The 19697-nt window shown below is 39.4% G+C and overlaps 2 protein-coding genes across 12 annotated transcripts in view; one reads left to right on the forward strand and one right to left on the reverse strand.

The window, feature by feature from the left end:
- Positions 1-847: 847 nt before the first annotated feature.
- LOC117815042 (proton myo-inositol cotransporter-like) lies at positions 848-10660 on the reverse strand. 10 transcript variants are annotated; one of them, XM_034686680.1, is made up of 12 exons: positions 10589-10647; positions 8725-9200; positions 8339-8498; positions 7127-7332; positions 6927-7035; positions 6590-6753; positions 6359-6473; positions 6146-6271; positions 5702-5820; positions 4897-5049; positions 2189-4362; positions 848-2086 (listed from the first exon to the last, which is right to left on the reverse strand). In XM_034686680.1, exons 2-11 carry the CDS (start codon positions 9161-9163, stop codon positions 4136-4138), a joined length of 1818 nt encoding a protein of 605 aa, XP_034542571.1. In that variant the 5' UTR covers positions 9164-9200; positions 10589-10647; the 3' UTR covers positions 848-2086; positions 2189-4135. The 10 variants fall into 10 exon arrangements, with proteins under 10 accessions (XP_034542571.1, XP_034542570.1, XP_034542569.1 ...); XM_034686679.1 differs by having other exon boundaries at positions 8725-9203; positions 10589-10630; XM_034686678.1 differs by lacking the exon at positions 10589-10647 and adding an exon at positions 9366-9667.
- Positions 10661-12178: 1518 nt separating this feature from the next.
- lrrk2 (leucine-rich repeat kinase 2) overlaps positions 12179-19697 on the forward strand; it is a 44102-nt gene continuing 36583 nt past the window's right edge. Inside the window, exons 1-6 of one of the 2 annotated variants that reach the window (XM_034685569.1) lie at positions 12179-12885; positions 13418-13503; positions 15177-15286; positions 15938-16026; positions 16515-16649; positions 17697-17831. In XM_034685569.1, the coding sequence (XP_034541460.1) occupies positions 12750-12885; positions 13418-13503; positions 15177-15286; positions 15938-16026; positions 16515-16649; positions 17697-17831 (691 nt within the window). In that variant the 5' untranslated portion in view covers positions 12179-12749. The remainder of the gene's footprint in view (positions 12886-13417; positions 13504-15176; positions 15287-15937; positions 16027-16514; positions 16650-17696; positions 17832-19697) is intronic. The other variant, XM_034685570.1, reaches the window with a different exon arrangement.

The raw sequence follows: 19697 nt of genomic DNA on the forward strand, positions 1-19697 counted from the left end.
CCTTCAGTGCATTCTGATTCATGTCAGAACATTAAAAGGAAATGCCCCAAAGCATTTCTTAATATTTCTGCAGACTCTCAGTACTTTGAGAAGTGAAGAAATGACAGCATTAATCGGTTGTTTTTCTCAAAGCATTTCCCAGCAGTGCCACCGACTATAAATAACCTCTCATACAAGTCATTTTGATTATTTGAGTGCAGGCAAAATACTTATCTTTTTTTTTTTCCAACTTCAGAATCATGCTGACGTGAAGTGACACCCAGAGCAGCCTGCTGACTTTGAGGTGCAAGGGATTTATGAAAGTACAGACTGTGGATGAGAAATGTTACATGATGGAAACTGACATTTTATTTTGTAAATGTAATGATGGACGTTCTGCTGGAGGATTATGGATATATGGAATATATTCAGGGGGAGAAGCCAAGCTTTTGTGACTGGGGTGGCCAAACTGGGGCATAGACTTTTGCATGAGTGGCATGAAAACACTGTGAACACAAACACAAATGATTAGCAGTCATTTGCCCCTATCTCATCGACTCATATCTACTTTGACTACTTAGGAGCAAGTAAACTTTATGAGGAAGCATGTTAGGGTTCACGTTCCTCCCTCCAGTTCATCTCCTTTCTCAGAGCAGGAGAGGCTGGCATGGCAGAGATGATTAACAGAAGGATCAGAGCCATGGCAATCGACTGGGAGATGTGGGTAGACCTCAACAAGCAGCTCAGATTTCCTGTGGAGATACTGTAGATCTCAGACCTGACATCGTCCTCTGGTCTAAGAGAACCAAGCAGGCAGTTCTTAGCGAGCTGACAGTGCTCTGGGAAGAAAGGATGGAGGAGGCACACACACGTCTGACAAATGACTTTTATTTGCAATCATTACTCAAAACAAGGTTTGTGGATTATGTGAGATGTCAGTCATGAGTTACAGAGGCACTGATGCTGGATAAATAAAAGCTGAAATGCAAGTTTTATATGTAACAAAATAAAAACTCATTATTGAGTATGTTTACTTCCAAGAGATCATATCAAACATATCTAATCAGACATACATGGAATGTAACTTCTGATAAATTATCATCATTTTGAATTAAAATACATTCAATGTACCTGAAAAACACACCATGTTTCTCATCAAGCTGATAAATCTATGGTCTTTAAAAAACATTATGACTGTCCTACTGAGGATCAATAAAGTCTGCTGTACCATAAAACATCTGAACATTTTCCAACACAGGCTGGTTATCATAAAATTAACATGATTAGTGCCTGATAAATATTATTGCTATCGTTCTACCCATGAGTTTAACATCATGTGAAAGGATTCAGAAGCCTAAAGTTTATGTAACATTTTATGTCCCCATTTCTTGCAATATCCAAACTCATCAGAAAGTTATTAACTTTAGACATTCCCTGACATTTGTAGGAAACCTGAACACCAAAAGTAAGAACATGAAGATTGGGCCACATTACTCCTTCTAGCTATAGGAATAAATTCAACTGTGTACCAAGTTATATTATTTGCAAAGACTCTTTCTCAGTTTAGAAATGAATCTATGCATACAACATATTCTTACAATGGTGCATTCAATGCTGCTGCAGGATGTAGCAGATAGAGCCCTGAAGACAGGATCTTGAGACGCTCTTGGCTGGGAGCACAAGTAACAGCATCCCATGCATACTTTTTTATTAACCTATTTTATATTTACTCGTGATGCTGCTACATATAATAGCACGTTCGCTGTTTTGAAACAAAATCTCAGATTCAAAACGGCAAAGACTTTCTCTTATGTTTGGAGCTCCTCTGCCTTTGGATTTATTTGTGCTTTGCAGATAAACTTTTCTTGAAACCTTTCACAAAACCCCAATCCAAGAAGGAATGTAAAGAAAAAATAGCGTATGTTCATCTATAAAACATTTTAAAAGGACATTTATCAGTTGTAAAGAAAGAGCATAAAAACAAGATCACATCAGAAATCTTAAAATGTGAATGTGCGTCAGTTTTTAGAAGGGCAACAAGCAAAGTGGCAACATAAGTGAGCAATGCAGTGAGAAGGATGTTGCTCAGGGTTCGTCATTATTTGAGCTGTGAAAACAAAGAAATACAACATGTAAAAGGTGTATTAAATAAGGCAGCAGCAAAGCAGAACAATAGAAGCACACCTTATCACCTTGATGCTGTACTTACAGCTATATAGGATATGGTACTGTCTTCCTCCATTGCTCCATACTGTGTCGAGCTGACTTCTGCAGAGTGCTAGAAAATTGAAGATTTGAGCAACTCATTCTATCAGTCTGACGTACAAAAATCTACAAAAAAAAGACACTTTTTTGGTTTTTAAAGTGCAAAACTTTCCTCTTACACAATAGCAGCAACCCACATTTAGATATGTTGTTCCACTCCTGCCTATATTAAAAAGTTAAACCCTTTGATTGTGCTTTTTAACAGGAATGTGCTTTGACAGAGTTTAAACATATAAGATAGCAAATATTCAAATGGTCATAAAAATATGGTCTTTTCTAGATTGTAAATTTTAAGTCTTCATGAATTTGAAACTGCAAGTTATTAAAGGGATAGTTCTGGTTTTCTGAAGTGGGGTTGTAAGAGGCTGTCAAAAGTATACAGTATAGAGATCCTGGTCAGCTCGGCTCTGTTGTTGAGAAATCTGCTGAAGAGAAAGCTTGGAAGCTAAGCTATCAACTGCTGCAGTCAGAGTCAACTCCATCAAATAATTCAGCTAGCTTTAAGAAGCTTCCTTCCCAAACACTAATGTCTGTGTCTCCTGCTCCTGCCTGGGGATGGAGATGTGTGAGCTGGTAGCTACTGCTGTCTGGGACTGCAGTAGAGGGACTTTTTAACTGCAGTGCTTCAGGACCTTTGTGAATCAGAGGATACCAGCAGCTCACAAACAGCTACAGTCTGCATCACTAACCATCCAGAGTCTCCTCCTCACTGAACTCTACTGTTTTAACAACTTTCTTCAGTTTTTAGAAGTTAAATTGGAAAACTAGAAAAGCAATCTGGAAATGCACCTTCAAAGTAAGTTTCTCACTGTTTTGTAATTACATAATGACACGACCTGTGTTCTGCATGATATGTGTACCTTATCACAATACACTGTGTTAGCTGTTTGAGGGGAAAATTGAGCTGAAATAAAAAATCTAAAGCCATTACTATGTCAGCATGATAACATTCAGCGTTCAACATTTCTTAACTCACATTATATCAGATCAGTGTGCTGCAGGCATAGGAATATGTATAGGTCATATCCAAGAATAGTGCAAGAATGAATGGGCTTTCTGATGGCAAAGTAAAGTAGCATACACACTGACACTGACTTTAGGTTTGGGTCACACTTTCTTTAAGCTAAATAACATGGTAGAGCTGACCCTGTCTGCAGGGCTTAATAGCATAGCTTCCACTTCAGTTCTCCAGCTCAATAAAGGGCTTGAGCTGACCAGCATTCCCCTGTGGGTAAAGCACTTACTATTGACGAATACCTCTTACAACCCCACTTAAAAAGACGAACTCTTTAAGATCAGTGCACAAAGACATTCTTGCTGCTAAGAGCAGTTTTCAGTGTGATTTTCATGCATCATATAAAAAAGAGGATGCTCTGAAAGAATCATGCCAAAAAATTTTTTGGCATTACATAAAAATAAAAATCTCATAGTGTTTAAAAAAAACAGGAAATGGGAAGAGAGAAACTATTTCACTAGTTTCTGAACTCGCTGAAGAAAATATAAAACTATTTGCTCCTGATAGTTAATTTTGATTGTTCTTAAATATAGATGATCATCTTGGCTGGATTATTAATGAATCAGTTCGCACCAACACCATCTCTGCTCCCAAATTTTCCAGAATGTATAGCTTCAATGTTCCCTTTTTGTAATACAGAGAAAAGAAGACAAATGAACAAAAGAATAAAAATAAAGCTCAAATTCCAGGTGAGATAAGGAAAAACAGATGAATGCAGAATGTCACCTGAGGGAGGGAAGAGTCAGTAAAAGTCAATCACCAGAGAACTCCAGGCTTCTGTGTTCATGTTTCACCACGGCCACCAGGGGGCAAGATTCCCTCTCCTCCCCACATCAGCAGCAAACCAAAAGAGGGGCAGAGAGAAACGTTCCCAGACTACTCTACATCAGAGGCCTCGTTGTCAGAGGGGAGGTAGTTGTTTCCTTTTACCCGGATGTAGTGGACGTGTCGAGTGTCGTTTGGTGAGGAGGCTCCACAGGAGCAGAGCGGACCCATGAACAAGTTCTCGATGTCCTCCAGCTGCAGGCCCTTCGTCTCAGGGAGGCAGCCGTAGACGAAGACGAGAGCCAGCACCACCAGGCCCGCGTACATGAAGAACGCTCCTGGAGGAGACATTCACATTTGATTTGATTAACTCCAAGATGGCACCTACAGTTTATGTTGAGATCTAACTATGTGATTAAATTCTGCAACACTAGATCAAAAGGGAACCGCAACTTGTAAACAAATCCAATAGAAGTTTGTGTCATGTCCCTTGTTGCTATAAACAAGATGGTGTTTATGGTGACAGTGCCTGGTTATGTAAGACAATAAAAACAACACAAGGCTTCAAAATGTCCCTGAAGTTATAGGAAATGCTAAAACTGTCAGGACACTCTGAAGAGAAATAACACAGACCAAGTGAATCTGATCTACCAGGTACATCTGTGTCCACAAAGTAGTGAAAACTCAGAAAGGATTCATATGTGAGTTTTGAATAGGAACAATTCATAGAGGGTAAATTTGAATCTAACACAATAAAGCTTGTTTCCAAGAGGAGGCCATCAAACTCAGCTGATGCCACTTTTCTGATATATCATATAAGTGCATTATGAGACATGTATTTACCATCATCTGGCCTTCTGACAGAGTCTTACCGTAATAAGTGAGAAACTCAGCAACATGAAGGAACGTCAGGGACACCAGGACGTTGAAGATCCAGTTGACCCCAGCTGAGCAGGCGTTTCCGGTGCTTCGTGCCCACAGCGGGAAGATCTCAGAGTTCACCGTCCAAGGCATGGTGCCCATACCTTACACAGAGAACCAAAGAGGTGTCATTTCATGTTAACACATATAATGTGCATTTTTCTTTCATTAGTTAAAATAAGTTGAAGAGTTATGATCTATCATATAAAAACTGTTGATTTAGGCAGGGATATTTAAACAATGATGTGTACTCCTATCATGCTAACATGATTTTTTATCAGCCACTAGGATCTTTCATTGAACGTGGCAACCATTGAAGAGTTTCCGTCCTTTGTGGAGTGTAATTCATACTGTTATGTTTAGTTATGTTTATGCTAACGCCCACTCGAGGTCATGTTACAGCACTGGCATTTAAGAAGTTCACTTCCCTCAGAGTTAAAGGAACCGAAATAAGTCGGTTGATATCCAGCAGAGCGGTAAGCCAGTGGTTGGAAGCATGACTCAGCATTTCCAGTTTTGCAAATTGTGGTGTTTAAGCTGTGTGTGCTATGATGCAGTAAAATTCTTCAATCAATACCACAATAAAAGTACGCTTTGTGCTTATTGGAGGACTTGCAGTTGTTAACTGTCTTTCTTTGAATATCAGCAATCATTGCAGGGACAGTGAAAGATGTTTTTCTATGGGACAAAAGTACTCAATTGTCACTTCTAAAATTAAAATGAAGAGATGTTGGGAAACAAAGAGAGCCTTTGTACCTGGAGCAAAGAAAGCAAGGTAGAGGATGAGGCCCATCAGGATGATCCAGGAGTACGATGTGGGACAGTAGTTGTAGGCCCAGGTCGGGCTGTCAGCCTGCTCTGTGAGGTTGGAACATCTGGACAGAAGAAATATTTCATCTACAGGTTTTGTTGAGGACCTATTTCAGTTCAATGTTAACAATCCAATGAAAACATAGTGTGTAAGCATTTGTAGATGAGATATATTTAGAAGAGGAAGAAGTAGCAACCTCTGAAACTACAAGAAGAGGCTTCTGCTTTGGCTCTGGGTTACATGAGCAGTTAAAATGCAAAAAGCTTGACCCGTTGTTAGATTTGAAACGTATTGAATTGGTAAACATGATAATGATGATGCACTTTGTGCTGTGGTACTGATATATCTATAACAGAATATTGATAAACTTTAATGTATTAGACTCTCACCTCCCCCAGGCTGCTTGGTCTTTGGATGTTTCATTGACGGGGACGCAGGAGGAGTCGAACACTGTGGTGCCGTTTTCAAGAAAGCAAAATCCACAACCTGGATCCAACATGCAGGGCTCACAGGACCTGAAGGACAGGAGTGAATGTGATAAACATCTCACATACTGTAACATCCATGCTGACACAGAGCTGGTGGTAGTCACATTCTCTTACCTGTAAAGACTGCAAGTTGAGTTTTGAGGATCGACTGGGTGGAGAGTGACGGGAGGAGAACTCTGAGCAGAGAGCAAGAACCCGACAGCCAACAAAGCCAGACTCAGACCGGTACCTGCATGAGAGGATAATAAAAAAGACACCAAATAAGTACACGGATGTAGAACTAAGAAATGTTATCTTTCAATTATTAATTAAGTAATGACTGTCAAACATATTGCAAATACAAACCAAGAAGGCTGCCCAGTGTCAGCTTCCTGCGGCCCACTCTCTCCACCAGCCAGACTCCCAACATGGTGAACACAAAGTTGCTGGCAGAAGTAGCAGCAGCCAACCAGATGGCCTGTTTCACATCCCTCACCCCTCCCATCTGCAGAATGGTTGCACTGTAATACCTAGATAAGGCAAGAGAAATCCATTAACATTCCAACCTCAACAAAATCAACTGATTTTCAATAGATAGGTCAGGCTTTGATTTGCCATTTAAGTTATCACTGAAGTATGTGACGTTATCAGGCATTGGGGGATGATTATGTGAGAGCCATAACGAGATAAATTGATGACCTACATGACTGTGTTTATTCCCGCCAGCTGCTGGAACATCTGCAGACCGCAGCCAACGATGAGAGCCCTGCGAGTCGGACCGTGACCGAGGATCCGGGAAATAACAGAGCCTTCTACAGAACCAATAAAAAACAGAAAAAGATTTAACACTCTCTGGTTTATCTTATATTTTCATTTATTGTTTGTCTTTCTGTGTTTCATCACCTCCACCAGCCTCTTTCTCCTCCTCGATGCTGGCTTTGATAGTGTTGTACTCCTCCTCGATTACTTGGGTACCTCGGATCTGACTGAGAACGTGATGGGCTTCTTCACTCCGGCCCTTTTGGAGGAGCCAACGGGGGCTTTCAGGCAGGAAGAAGAAACCCACAAACTGCAGCACAGCCGGGACAACAGACAAACCCAGCATATACCTAACAAGGCAGAGAGAATGAGGAAGAAAACAAAGAAAAGTTAGAGGAAATTAGTCAACTACTTATTATCAACATGAAGTCTCTTGGTTTGATCACATGAAGTGGATTTGAAGCTGCGTCATCATCGTATAAAGCTTGTTTTTTGGGGGTAGCAAAGACACATAATCAATCCTATTTTATCATAGAAATGTCCTGATAATATTCTCCCTTCCCTGAATCTGACTTTTCTGATATCCAGCCTTGAGTATTTACCTGAAGTATAACCCTCAAGTCTAAGTGTGATAAATACCATTGCTGATATTTTGCTTGCATTAATAACATCATGCTAACATCAAGTTTTCTGGCATGTTTATTGGTTATGGTAGCAGAATAGTGCAGTAACCAGCATACTTAATACATCCAGAATCATGTTTTAGGCAGTAATTAGACCAGGGGTTCCCAAAGTTGGGGTCGGGACCCCCTGGGTGGTTGCAAGACACAAATGGGGGGTCGTGAGATGTCTTCTAGAATGTTTTTTTTTTTAAGATATCTAAAATAGTACATTTAACCCATTATAGTAAAAAATGTTGAAAAATAATAGAAGCTAACCTTGAAATAAAACCTTGAAATTAGAAAATGTTATGAGTTTTCTGCCATTCTTTTTGCCAGATGACTATATGACAGTCATCTGGCAAAAAAGATACCTACTGTACTTGGCATTCTCATACAGGCAGGTTAATTTTCTGCAGACCAGCTAAATGAAGCCACATTAAAACAGAGAGGGACAGTAGGGGTCATGAGTCTTTGGCACTTGTGTTTTGGGGGTCGCTGGATGAAAAGTTTGGGAACCCCTGAATCAGACAACCTCTGAACCAAGTAATCAGTGCTTTGCATTTACAGAGAACTATTACAGCTACTTGCTTCAAATGTCTTTACTTATTGAGTCTGAAACACCATCTGTTGGTTTCCCACGAGGCAACAGAAAGAGAAGGAAAATAAAATACCCAAATGCAAAACCAGTGAATACCTCCAGCCGTCATGACTCATGTAGCTGAAAGCTCCATCCACCACACTGGCTATAAACTGGCCACCAGTGATGAAGAGTGAGTTGACCGTGACAAGCTGGCCTCTCTGGTGAGGGGGAGAAACTTCAGCAATGTACACCGGAACTGTCATGGAGGCAATGCCTAATGAAGAACAGAAGGAAGAGTGTAAATATGACGTACACAGTGAGGTTGCACATGAAATGTAAGGCATAGAAATGTTGTAATGAAAGGTCTTTTAAATATTCTGTTACATGATCTGCAGTGCAGAAAAGCAGGTGAGGCAGCCTTCAAAATAATCCCACTTTGCTTGACTTGGAGAAATATGTAATAAACTACCGTTTTCACTAACTTCCACATACCAACTCACCTATCCCCAAACCAACTGTGATTCTGCCCACAAGAAGCACCTCCTTATCCGGGGCAACACTCAAGATGACGCCTCCGACGCTGAAAATGAAACTGGCCAAAAGGATGCAGATCCTGCGCCCGAACCATCCATTCAAGTAGCCCCCACTCAGGGCAGAGAGCGCCGCAGCCCCAACAGTACTTGAAACCAGCAGCTCCTGCCACAGGGTGCTCAGGTTCATCTCCTTCTTGAGGAGCAGCATGGCCCCGGACACCACTCCGGTGTCATACCCGAAGAGAAATCCTCCCAGGGCGGAGAAAAAGGCCAACACATAGATGAACTTAGGTGTGGAGGAGGGGTCCTGATCCAGGAGATCCTCAGGAGGGGCAGAGAGTCCAGTTGGAGGACCGGTGAGACTCTGCTGTCCATCTTCAGTTTCTTTCTGGTTCCTGCTGCCCATAAGGATGTTTATGTTCTCTAGACTGTATTCACCATGGCTGCTGGACATAAGGGGAGCAGATCAATGACAACCTGAGTGTTATTCCCTTCATAATAAAGACTTGCTTTTTCTCATTGCGCATTTAACTCCCAAAAACAAAGCAGAGTTAAGTAAAAGCAGGAGCAAACTGAAGGACAGACTTATGTTGCATTCTTTACAGTACCAGACATCCCAGTTATCCCAATCGAAAGTTCAGTCCTCAGCTCCAGAGGTAAAAAAAAAAACAAGGAAGTAAGCAACACGACTCGACGCTGTCAGCTGGATATCGTCTCATGATACGCTTCTGCGACTTGCTGTACTTTGTCACTTCTGGTTCAGCAGATGTCAGCATCAAGTCATGTGAGAAACTGTCGTTAAAGGTGCATAATGGGGGCTTAAGGCAGTGGCTTTAAGCGAATATGATCTATTTACAGTGCTGCAGCTCCACTCTGTGCGCGGCCATGTTTACGTGACGTCACGTTAGTTCCAAAACAGGAAGACACTTTCGCAAAATAATAAATAAATAAAGAGAATAAAAAAAGAATTACATGTCAGTTGAAGGAAATCATGTACATAATGGAAATTTTTTTATTCTTTTCTTTTTTTTTTTTTCGAAAAAAAGAAAGATATTAAAACGTGGGGATATTTAATCAATGATAAAACAAAACAACTATTTTTTTTTAATGTAAAATATACCCCACAAGGCTTTTTAATAAATAACATGTCATCCAAATAAAATAATTACTTGTTTCTATGCTGTCCTGTAACACCATGCAAACTAAACCATGATTATTCTAAGAGCACAGACACAATACTCAAGTACCAGCCCCAAACCCCATACAACTTTTTTATTTGAGTAAATCCGAGTTTATAGAGAAATTTAAGAAAAGTAAAAAAAATAAGCACACTTTATCACATTCAATGAATTTTGCCCTTAAATCATTAATTTGTCCACCTTTTCTATTTTCAGCATTGACGTGATCAGTGGTTAAACTTCTAAAATGATCAAATCTGATTCCATATTTAACTACAAAGGCAAAGGAATATGGATTAAAGTAGCTGTATCAAACATAAGCATATATGCCATATAGTATTATAATATTGCTATGTTATATGACGTTATCAATAACATATTAATTAGACTAGTGTTGCATGTGAAGCCCAATCCCTATTCACACTAGGTCATCAAATATGCTCATAAAATGTGTCCATACCATATTTTATACAGTCTATGGTCCATCCTTAAACTTTTACCTTCATCTAGCCCATTAGAATCAAGTCCTGAAAAGTCGACAGGTGAGCTCCATGTACTGCAGCAGACAAACTGTAAGACATCTACAACACAAGCTACATAAACCATTTCTCAACAAATCATACATTATCTGTGTAAAATAGTAAAAACTTTACCTCTTTAATGTTGTTTGAAGCACAGCCGCCTGCAGCTGGTGTCCTGTTCAACAAACGGGAAGTTTACACTCTGGTCCCAGATCATATGATGTGGCTGCAGGAGCAGGATGGACACGCCCACTGCCATTGTAGTAAATAGTGATCTTACCTGTGCTTCAAGTGATCCTCAAGTAAGACAGCTGGCTTTGTTTTAACAGCCTTGACAATTGGATGAGTTTGCACAACACAAATAGTTAGTAAATCTTATTAAGGTTGCATAATGTACCTTCAGATAATGAGTAGGCTACATACAGTATGGTTTGATTTTGACGCTCAGCAACTCAACTTTATTCATAAAGCACATTTCATACAGATACAAGCATACAGCCCGAAGGGCTTCACAAAGAACAGACAGACACCAACAGGAATGGTAAAATAATAAAAGACATGATAATAACATACTTAAAAATAATATGAAATCAAATACAGTAAAATTTATAAAAAAATGTGCTAGAGTAGAAATAAAGGTTATAAGTTAAATGTACAAAGATCAGATGAAGAAATAAAGAAATAAGATAAATAACTGTTGCTAAAACAATGATTATAATAAAGTATGTCACAATGTCTCATTGATATTTGTTCAACAAAATGTTAAATATCCATCTGAGTCCTCAAGGGATTACATCTTTGAGTTCTGTATGAAGAATTTATAACTGGCATACACTGTCATACATCAGAAATACTTTATTTAGCCGGGGGGTGGAGAATCTTTTCTTCCTGCACCCCCCGGCAAAATAAAGTATTTCTGATATATATATATATATATGTGTGTGTGTGTTTGTGATTTTAAGATATGCTTATTTTTTACCTCTTTATTTTAATTTTTTATTTTAATTGCTAATAACTTTTTAATAATTGTTAATGTATAGGCTCTTGTTTGCTTTATATATTTCTTTTGCACTGTCTACTCTGTTACTGTAACACTTGAACTTCCCCGTTGTGGGATGAATAAAGGAATCTCTTATCTCTTATTCAATTATTACAGTATGCTCTTATACATACTATACAAGAAAGTCAAAATGTTAATAGAAAGAAGGAATAAAATAATATATAAATACGAATAACATTAAAATAAAATAAGATAAAATAAGATAACTCACTTACTGCTTGTTAAAGTGTTTCTGATTTTATAAATTTGTTTTCTCAAATGTGAATTTGTTTTGGCTTTGGTAAAAGTGTTTTGCGAATGTCACTTTGTTTCATAAAATGTTTCCCAAAATATAATCTCCAACTTTGTAAAAAAGTGTAAATTTGCATTGCACTTTCCAGCCTCTGTTAACAGACACTTTAGTGAAGTACACAACTTTACTGTAATTACTGTAATTACACAGCTATATGCGCACTACGAAACGAGCGATTGGTATAGGGATTTAACAACTAAGAAAAAAAAATAATTTTCTTGAATCACTCACAGCATTCTGAGAAGTGATGTTTGCCGAATTTGGATTTCCCTCAAGGAAATAAAATGTGAAGGATTATAATATCCATTTTCGCGCTGGGTATTACCGGTAATATGCAAACAAGTTACAGGGGAATTTTTGAGGGAAATACGGTAAATATCAGTGCCAAGTAAATGACAGTCCCTGTAAATCAGTGAATTACATCGGACACTGGGTATAAGTGTCTTTATCTGCAGTTTTCTCCACTTTTGTGGATAAAAAACACTCTAATGTGAGTTTAAAGCGTTAGAAGCGTCTTTTCAGAGCTGCGTGCGCACAGTGAGTGTTTTCAGTTTCCTCTCTGACACACGGGAAGTTTTTTCTCTGCTCGGAGAGTCATATGATGTGACTCTAAAGAGGGACAACCACGCCTGTCAGAGAGGCTTCTTCACCAGGGAATCTACCCAACACAGAGTCCAGCTCCACAAAGAGGAACACGCTGCTCTGCTGGGGGAAAGTTAGCCGGAGACGGGGATGTTAACGTGGGAACCGAAACTACGAGACACAGGCAGCTTCTCCAGCCTCTCCAGCCGGTTCAGCTAATGCTAATCTTCAGTGAAGTGATGTAAACATATGACTGCTGTAGTAATGCTGCTGCGACAGCGTGGTAACTCGACTGTACTCATCGACCTAAATGCACTTCTTCAACCCTTCAGTCGGGAAACAGCATTATTTTAGAGACCATGGTTAACCAAGAGGAGCTGGAGGAAAGATTGAAGAAGCTCCTGGTGAGGCTGCAAATCCCTCAAGAAGACAGACAACTCAGGACACTGATTCAGATCATCCAGGATCTGCTTTTCCTGGCACACACGGACAATGGTAGGAAACAACCTTTCCTGCAGATGTACCTCACGCTGCCTGCTCAGAACCAGGCATGGTTTCCTTTTGGACATGTTGTTTCACTTAAGAGCATGGGCTGACACATTAGCATTTTATACTGTGGTGCATGGTTGTTGCATACAAGTTGTAGGTGATGCTCAAAGTGAACATTACCTATAGCTGTTAAATCAATGCAATAGACAAGAAAAGCAGTCTTAAGATGTGTGTGTTCCTCCAAAGTGTATGCTAAATCAATGAAGTATTTTATCCAAATACCTTCCTCACCTCTTCATCCTTTGATGATTGCATCTCTTTATGTATTCCAATCTCTATTTTTTCATCTTTGCTGTGATCGGGTGCTTCTCTTTTTTAAGAATGGCTGCAAATGAACAACTAAAAGGCAGCTAAGCTCACATCCTTCTAATGAAATACTTTTGTTGCACTACTCTCTGAGTCTTGAAATGACTGTGTCCCTTCTCTCAAAGCTAATTGGTCTCATCCTGTCTGCTTATATGTTGCTCTTTTTATGCAGCAGCTGCACTGTTCCAGGACAAAGACGTCCATGTCCACCTCACGGGGGTTCTGTCCTCCTACATAGGCAGCCGAGGAGTCCAGCAGGTACTGAAAGACTTAACAAAGACACCTTGACTTAATGCTTCTTATAATTAATCAATGTTGTGCACATGTGAAGCAGAAATGTGTGAAATGTTGCAGCTACACAAGCACCTGTGAGTGAGTTTCTGCTGTTTGTCCTGTTAAAGTGACCTACAGCTGACATACCTACTGAATGTCTGATCCAGCGTGTTTATGGCGTCCCGTGACTTCTGTGTAAGGCAGCTTATCAGAAGTGAGATTGCAGCCTGACTCAAACTGAAAGTCAGATTTTGAGACTTGTGCAGCAGGGTCGTGAGAGACAGACTAATTTGAGGATCAAATGGGATCTGAGAGCTGTTTTGGGTAGTTGAGAGGTGTGGGAAACAATGACGCACTTGATCATAGTGGTTTTTGTCCACATGAAGAAACACAGCATTGATCATTTTATGGATAACATGCAAATATTTGTAACAGTAGATTTGATTTGGGCATCATTTGTCAAACATTATGAGCCGTTTATTAATATGAACTCATCTCTTTGGGCTCATGTCTCTACTGAGCACTTTGTTTACTTACAGTAACAATGATTTATCTGGTGCTGATGCAACAGAACAGGGCTCTGCGTTGGTTATTCAAAGGTTATGGAAGAAACATAATCTGTGTTTATTGCCATGTCAAATTTTTACATATGACGAATTTGTTGAGGTATGTTGCTGCATGAGGGGAAGAAAAGTAAACATCAAGCAACACTCCCCCTGACAAGAAACTTCATTAGAACAAAAAAAAATACAAAACATAAAAGAGTAGTGTATGAAGTTATACGTGATGGCATTTATATCAAAGCTGTATAGAATGTACAGGAATGTGAAAGATGGAAGTGTGTAAAAGTATATGTCATCCTTAGATAATTTGCAATACACAGAGATAATAATCCAGAAGATGTGTGTTCATGTAAGAGTTAGAAGCAGGCTTAATCAAATAATGTTTCATTCATTGACAAGACTGGATTAGAGTTTGGGGTAGGGATGTAAGGATGCATTCAACCCATATATAACAATTCGATATATCCTTACATCTCTAGTCTGGGGTCTTATTGATGAAGTGTGCTGCACAGCACGAGGTGGCATGAGGTTTTGGTCTTGTTGGACCTCAGTGCTTCTAAACAGGAGAGTCTCAAATAGCTTGTGAGGATGGGTTGGAAACTTGGGAGGTTTACCAAAGCATCTGCAGGTTGATGCACTCTCTTACTTTGGGCTAATGTAAAATTTGGAAATGAATTCAGTGTTTTATTTATTTATTTATGTATTTGTTTTGTTTGTGTGTTTGTTGTATTGTACATATAAAAAAAACAAACCAAAACATTACTGCTCAATAAAAAGAGCCAATATGTAACAGGTAAATTCAATAATACATCTAACCTCTAACTTTAGGGACATGTAATGTGCAGGAGGAGCCAAAAAACCCTGACAGGCTCACGAGTGGCCCTCCTAATGAAAACTATCAACACATTTACAAAGCATCAATGTAGAACAGAAGATCTAGATATAAATAAAAACAAAACATAAGGGTTAATAAGAGGGATTAATATTAAAAACAATAATAACAATAATTCCACTTCATATAGGAGTGTTTCTCTTCTTTTGTGTTCCTTCTTTCAGTATTCAATCACCTCATGCTGTGAAATCTTCTTATTACAGTGGGGTTGGTCACTGCTGTGCCGGCTGGTTGAAATATCCCCCGCCACGCTGGACCAGCTGACCACACCTCTGAAGGCGGCCAAGGATGAGGAGGTACTGGGAATACACCAGTAAGTGAAGACATACTCCATGGATGCTGTAGCTGTGATGCAGTGTTATCACTAGCTGTGCAGGGGTTACTTTTCATGTATGCAGTATATCTAGAAATGGAAATGTTAGTTTGCTGATTGGTCTTTCAAAAATGTGAGAGCAGCTTCAATTTGTATCCTAAAGGTAACAGCTTTGTGCTGGCTGATGTTTCAGACCTGAAATTATTCTGGTGTTATTTTCAGTTCCTGTTTATTTCACTGAAACAGCTCTGCTCATGTTATAACACCACACAGTGTCGTTTTGATTTTTCTACCATGCAACTGTTTCAGTTCTTTTGTACTGATGTTTAACATTTACTTAATGACAAACTGTGTTCCACTAAGCTGTTGTTTCACCTCAGTTCATGGTTTAAGCTTTGTTTTCTCTCTATGTCTTGTGCTTTTGTTAGTAATAATGGTTACATAGTTGCACCCAGAAAACAAGGGTAGACATATGTTTTATGTAAAGATAAGGTGGTCTGAAAAAACCTGCATCATGTTTACATTTCTTATTATATGCAGTGCTTTAACCTTGCAAAGGTAAAGCCCTTGAATGCAAACTCCAGCCTGGATTTCTGTCACCTCATCTCCAGCCCTGGTTAATTGTCTTTCCTGTGATGATGTGTTCTTCAGACAGATCCTGAGGGCTCTGTCTCAGTACAGCACAGACTGCAAAGTGACCATGGTGGGACTCAGAGCTCTGGCTCTCCTGCTCAAATCAGGTACATGACTGCACTGTGCTGCATCATATCCATTGTAGATGAAGGTGTATTTATGTCATTGTATCACTATAAGGGATTTAGAAAGCTTATTAATCGCTGACATTTTAAGGAAGCAAAAAGAGTAAAAATGTGAATAATTTAGCCCTACATTTTAATCCCTTGTTTTGAATGATCGTCCTGTTTATTCCCATAACTTATGTGCACAGAACGATATGATGTTCTAGTTTCAGACTCTAGTTTTTACTGACTTAAAGGAGCATATTTATATAAACCCCAAAAAGGACGACTCTGCGATTTATATACAAACTGTATCTGAATGTATCGTGTTTCTGAGCAGTGGTCCTGAAAGTTCCTGCTTCCTTAACAAGAAGTTTTGCTTCAACTTTCATCCAGATCTCCTGTTTAACTCTTTCATTTATTTGGTCAGAATGTATCCTCATGAAGGTGTCAGTCATGCTTTAATGCTTGTTTTATTCATGGTTCTGTAGACCGCATTCCTCTGCTGGTGCTGGAGGAGGAGGAAGATGTGTTTGGCCTTGTGGTGCAGGCGATGAAGACATTTCCTACCAGTGAGGAGGTTCAGCTTCAAGGCTGTGCAGCCCTGCAGCTGCTGCTGGAGAGAGGTGAGCTGACTCCTGTATGCAGCACTAGCATGAGGAGTAATGTGGGTTTCTGATAGATAGACTGATCTTAGGAAACAGGTGGTGTCAGCATATTAACCTGTATGCTTGCTAGTCTGCTTGTATGCTTACAAGAGCAAGTTGACATGCTTACAGCAAGCATGTTTTTTGTCCTTTTTTGGGCACTTTTATAACAAATAAATACTTAACAAATAATCCAGACAACAAATGACAAACAGGGTCACCATGGGGGAGGTGCTTCTCAGCATATGTGGTTTAGTTCATTTATATATTTAGTGGCTATTTAACTTTGTTAAATTTACAAAAAACAAAACTCAAATCAAAACTGGCCACAGGGCACAAGGAGAGTTGATCATACACTCCCCGGTGTCCGCCCCTCCTATCTTCCCTGCCCATCTATATATACGTCACCCAGTGCAAAACTATCAACTTGTAAAAATGAGTAAGAAAATGTATTAATAACAACTAAGGCATCAAACGTAATCCTATAATTACCTTAAATGAAATAACAATAAATTATTTGATTGAAGTAAAATAATATAATACATGAAACAGTGTAAATAGCTCTAACAATATACAAGGAAATAAAGAACAAGAAGCTGGGTTACTCAGCAGTCTAAAGTCTCTGTTCCCTAAGAGTCCAAGAACTTCTTTTAAAACTGTTGAGGTCCCACTGGTCCAAGAGAAAGACGCAAGGCCTTACACAACAACCTGCATGAAAAATAAAGGCGTCATTGTAAGTTCAAGTTGGATTTCCAGTTCCTCCAGTATTTGGGGCCTTTTTGGTTGCATGTCCTGGAGCAAACATCAGTTGATCCATGCGATAATTTCATGAACAGTTTCTATTCATTCAATGATTGTTGGGGGACAGCCGACATGCTCATACGCTGCTCTTGAATGATAACCCGCTCACCTCTTTCATGTAACTTGTCTACATATGATGAGAAAATGGTTAACCAGCTCTTGAGTCACGTTTTATCTATGCATATGTATAGTAGCTGAATATCCTAGTTGTGTCTGTGTTTCCAGTGAGTGATGAACACCTTTTGGAGTTTGTGGAGAACCAGGATCATGTTGTGGTTCTGGCCGCTCTGCAGAGTTTCCTGGACTTCCCCCAGCTGCTCCAGCAGGCCATGAAGGTGCTGCTCCCTCTGACTCGTCCCAGTAAGTCCTCATTACACCTGAATGACGTTCCTGGTGTCTCAAACATGAAGACACACTGACTTTACAACTACTGCGAGTTAATGCCAGTAGTAACGGCAGAGTCTGCATACTTAGAGAGTAGAAGTTGAATAGATAGATGGATTGATGTTTGTGTGGTGTTTGGAATGTGAGCTTTCACTTCACTAATGTAATGCTTAATGTGTTAAATCACATGACTTGGCAGAAAGGAAGAACATCACTGATCGACCCTTTTCTTGCTTTCTTTCACGCGGTCTATTTCCAGCCTCGAGCAGCCAATGACGTCACCGTGTTGTTGCAAATCAGATTATACCTTCGACTTGAGTCAACATGTGTTTCGTTCGGCTGCTGTGTCATAACAAGTGTTTGTTGTTAGCAGGAAGGAGATGCAATGAAAACATAACCATCTTGGGAATTCCCTTTGAATGACGACTATGAAATGCATTGTATATCTATGATAAGTGTTTTAAAGTGTTCTTACATTTCCATGAAAAATCTGTTTAGATTCTGGGTCACTAAATTCTATTAAGAGAATAACTGTGGCCTAAAATCATTGGAATGCATTTTTTCCTCATATTAGAGGGATGGTGAGAGAAAAGCACAGCATGCTTTTATAACCACGGCATGGTCACTTAAGATTAATGTTAAGTCACAAAGCTAGGACACTCTGTTGTGATTTACTGCATGTTTCTTCCTCTGGTTTTAAGGAAGCGAGCTGTTGAGAGTGAAAACAAATCAGTGTTTATAACAAATTTTGGAATTTTTGTTTTCATAACTTTATTTATGAAGTTTTGAGCTTATGCAACATACAAATATAAACACACACATACCGACATACTGAACTTGTACAGACAATGCCCCACATTGACACCACCCACCCCCCAGACCAAGAGCACACCCTAAATAGAGAGCAATGAAGAAAATTCCATATTTTGAATTTTAAGTAAAAACATAACATAAGCACACAAAAAAAAAAGAATAGGAACTGCTCCTTTTTATTTTTTTTTTATTTAACCTTTATTTAACCAGATAAAAGACCCATTGAGATCGAGACCTCTTTCGCAAGGGTGACCTGGCCAAGAGAGGCAGCAACATACGTCATAGTAAACAAAACAGACAGATAACAACGACAACAAACATTAAAATATAAAATAAAGTGCAGAAGTTATTTTACAGTTACAATTTAAGAACACAGGCACTGCTCGAAGGATTTCCGTTGTCGTTTTCTTAAAATAGAGCGGAAAGCTTCCAATGAAACAAATGCTGACAGTTTCAGTTCAGATTGGAGGGCATTCCAAGCAGAGGGGGCAGAGAAACTGAATGCTTTTTTTCCCGTTTCAGTTCGAACACGAGGAGTAGAAAGATGCAAAATGTCATTTGATCGTAGGGCATAACGGCTTCCAGTTCTCTGGAGAAAAGTGCATAAATAAGTAGGAGCCAAGCCAAGAAGAGCCTTATAAACCAGAGTCATCCAGTGTGTATATCTCCTTACATTTAAGGAAGGCATGCCAGCTTTAGCGTACAATTCGCAGTTGTGGGTGAGGCGGCTACAACCAGTGATAAACCTCAGAGCACAGTGGTATTGGTTTTTCAATTCGTGACAATTGGTGCCATGTAGAATATTTCTTAAAATGTTAGTAACCTAACCTTGTCAGCACTCTCAGGTCAAGCCCACACTTTATTTCTAATTATAAACTGAAGCATGAAAAGTTGAGCTCAACTGAAAAAAGTGAAAAGTGGAGTCGAAAAGTGTTAGTTGTTAACATTTTTCTGCTTCCATGTTTGACGTATCACAGTCTTGGGAAGATCCCAGGCTATGAGGATGCAGCAAAACTCTCTTTTATTGTG

The sequence above is a fragment of the Notolabrus celidotus genome, chromosome 6 (assembly GCF_009762535.1).
Source record: "Notolabrus celidotus isolate fNotCel1 chromosome 6, fNotCel1.pri, whole genome shotgun sequence".
Lineage (NCBI taxonomy): Eukaryota > Metazoa > Chordata > Actinopteri > Labriformes > Labridae > Notolabrus > Notolabrus celidotus.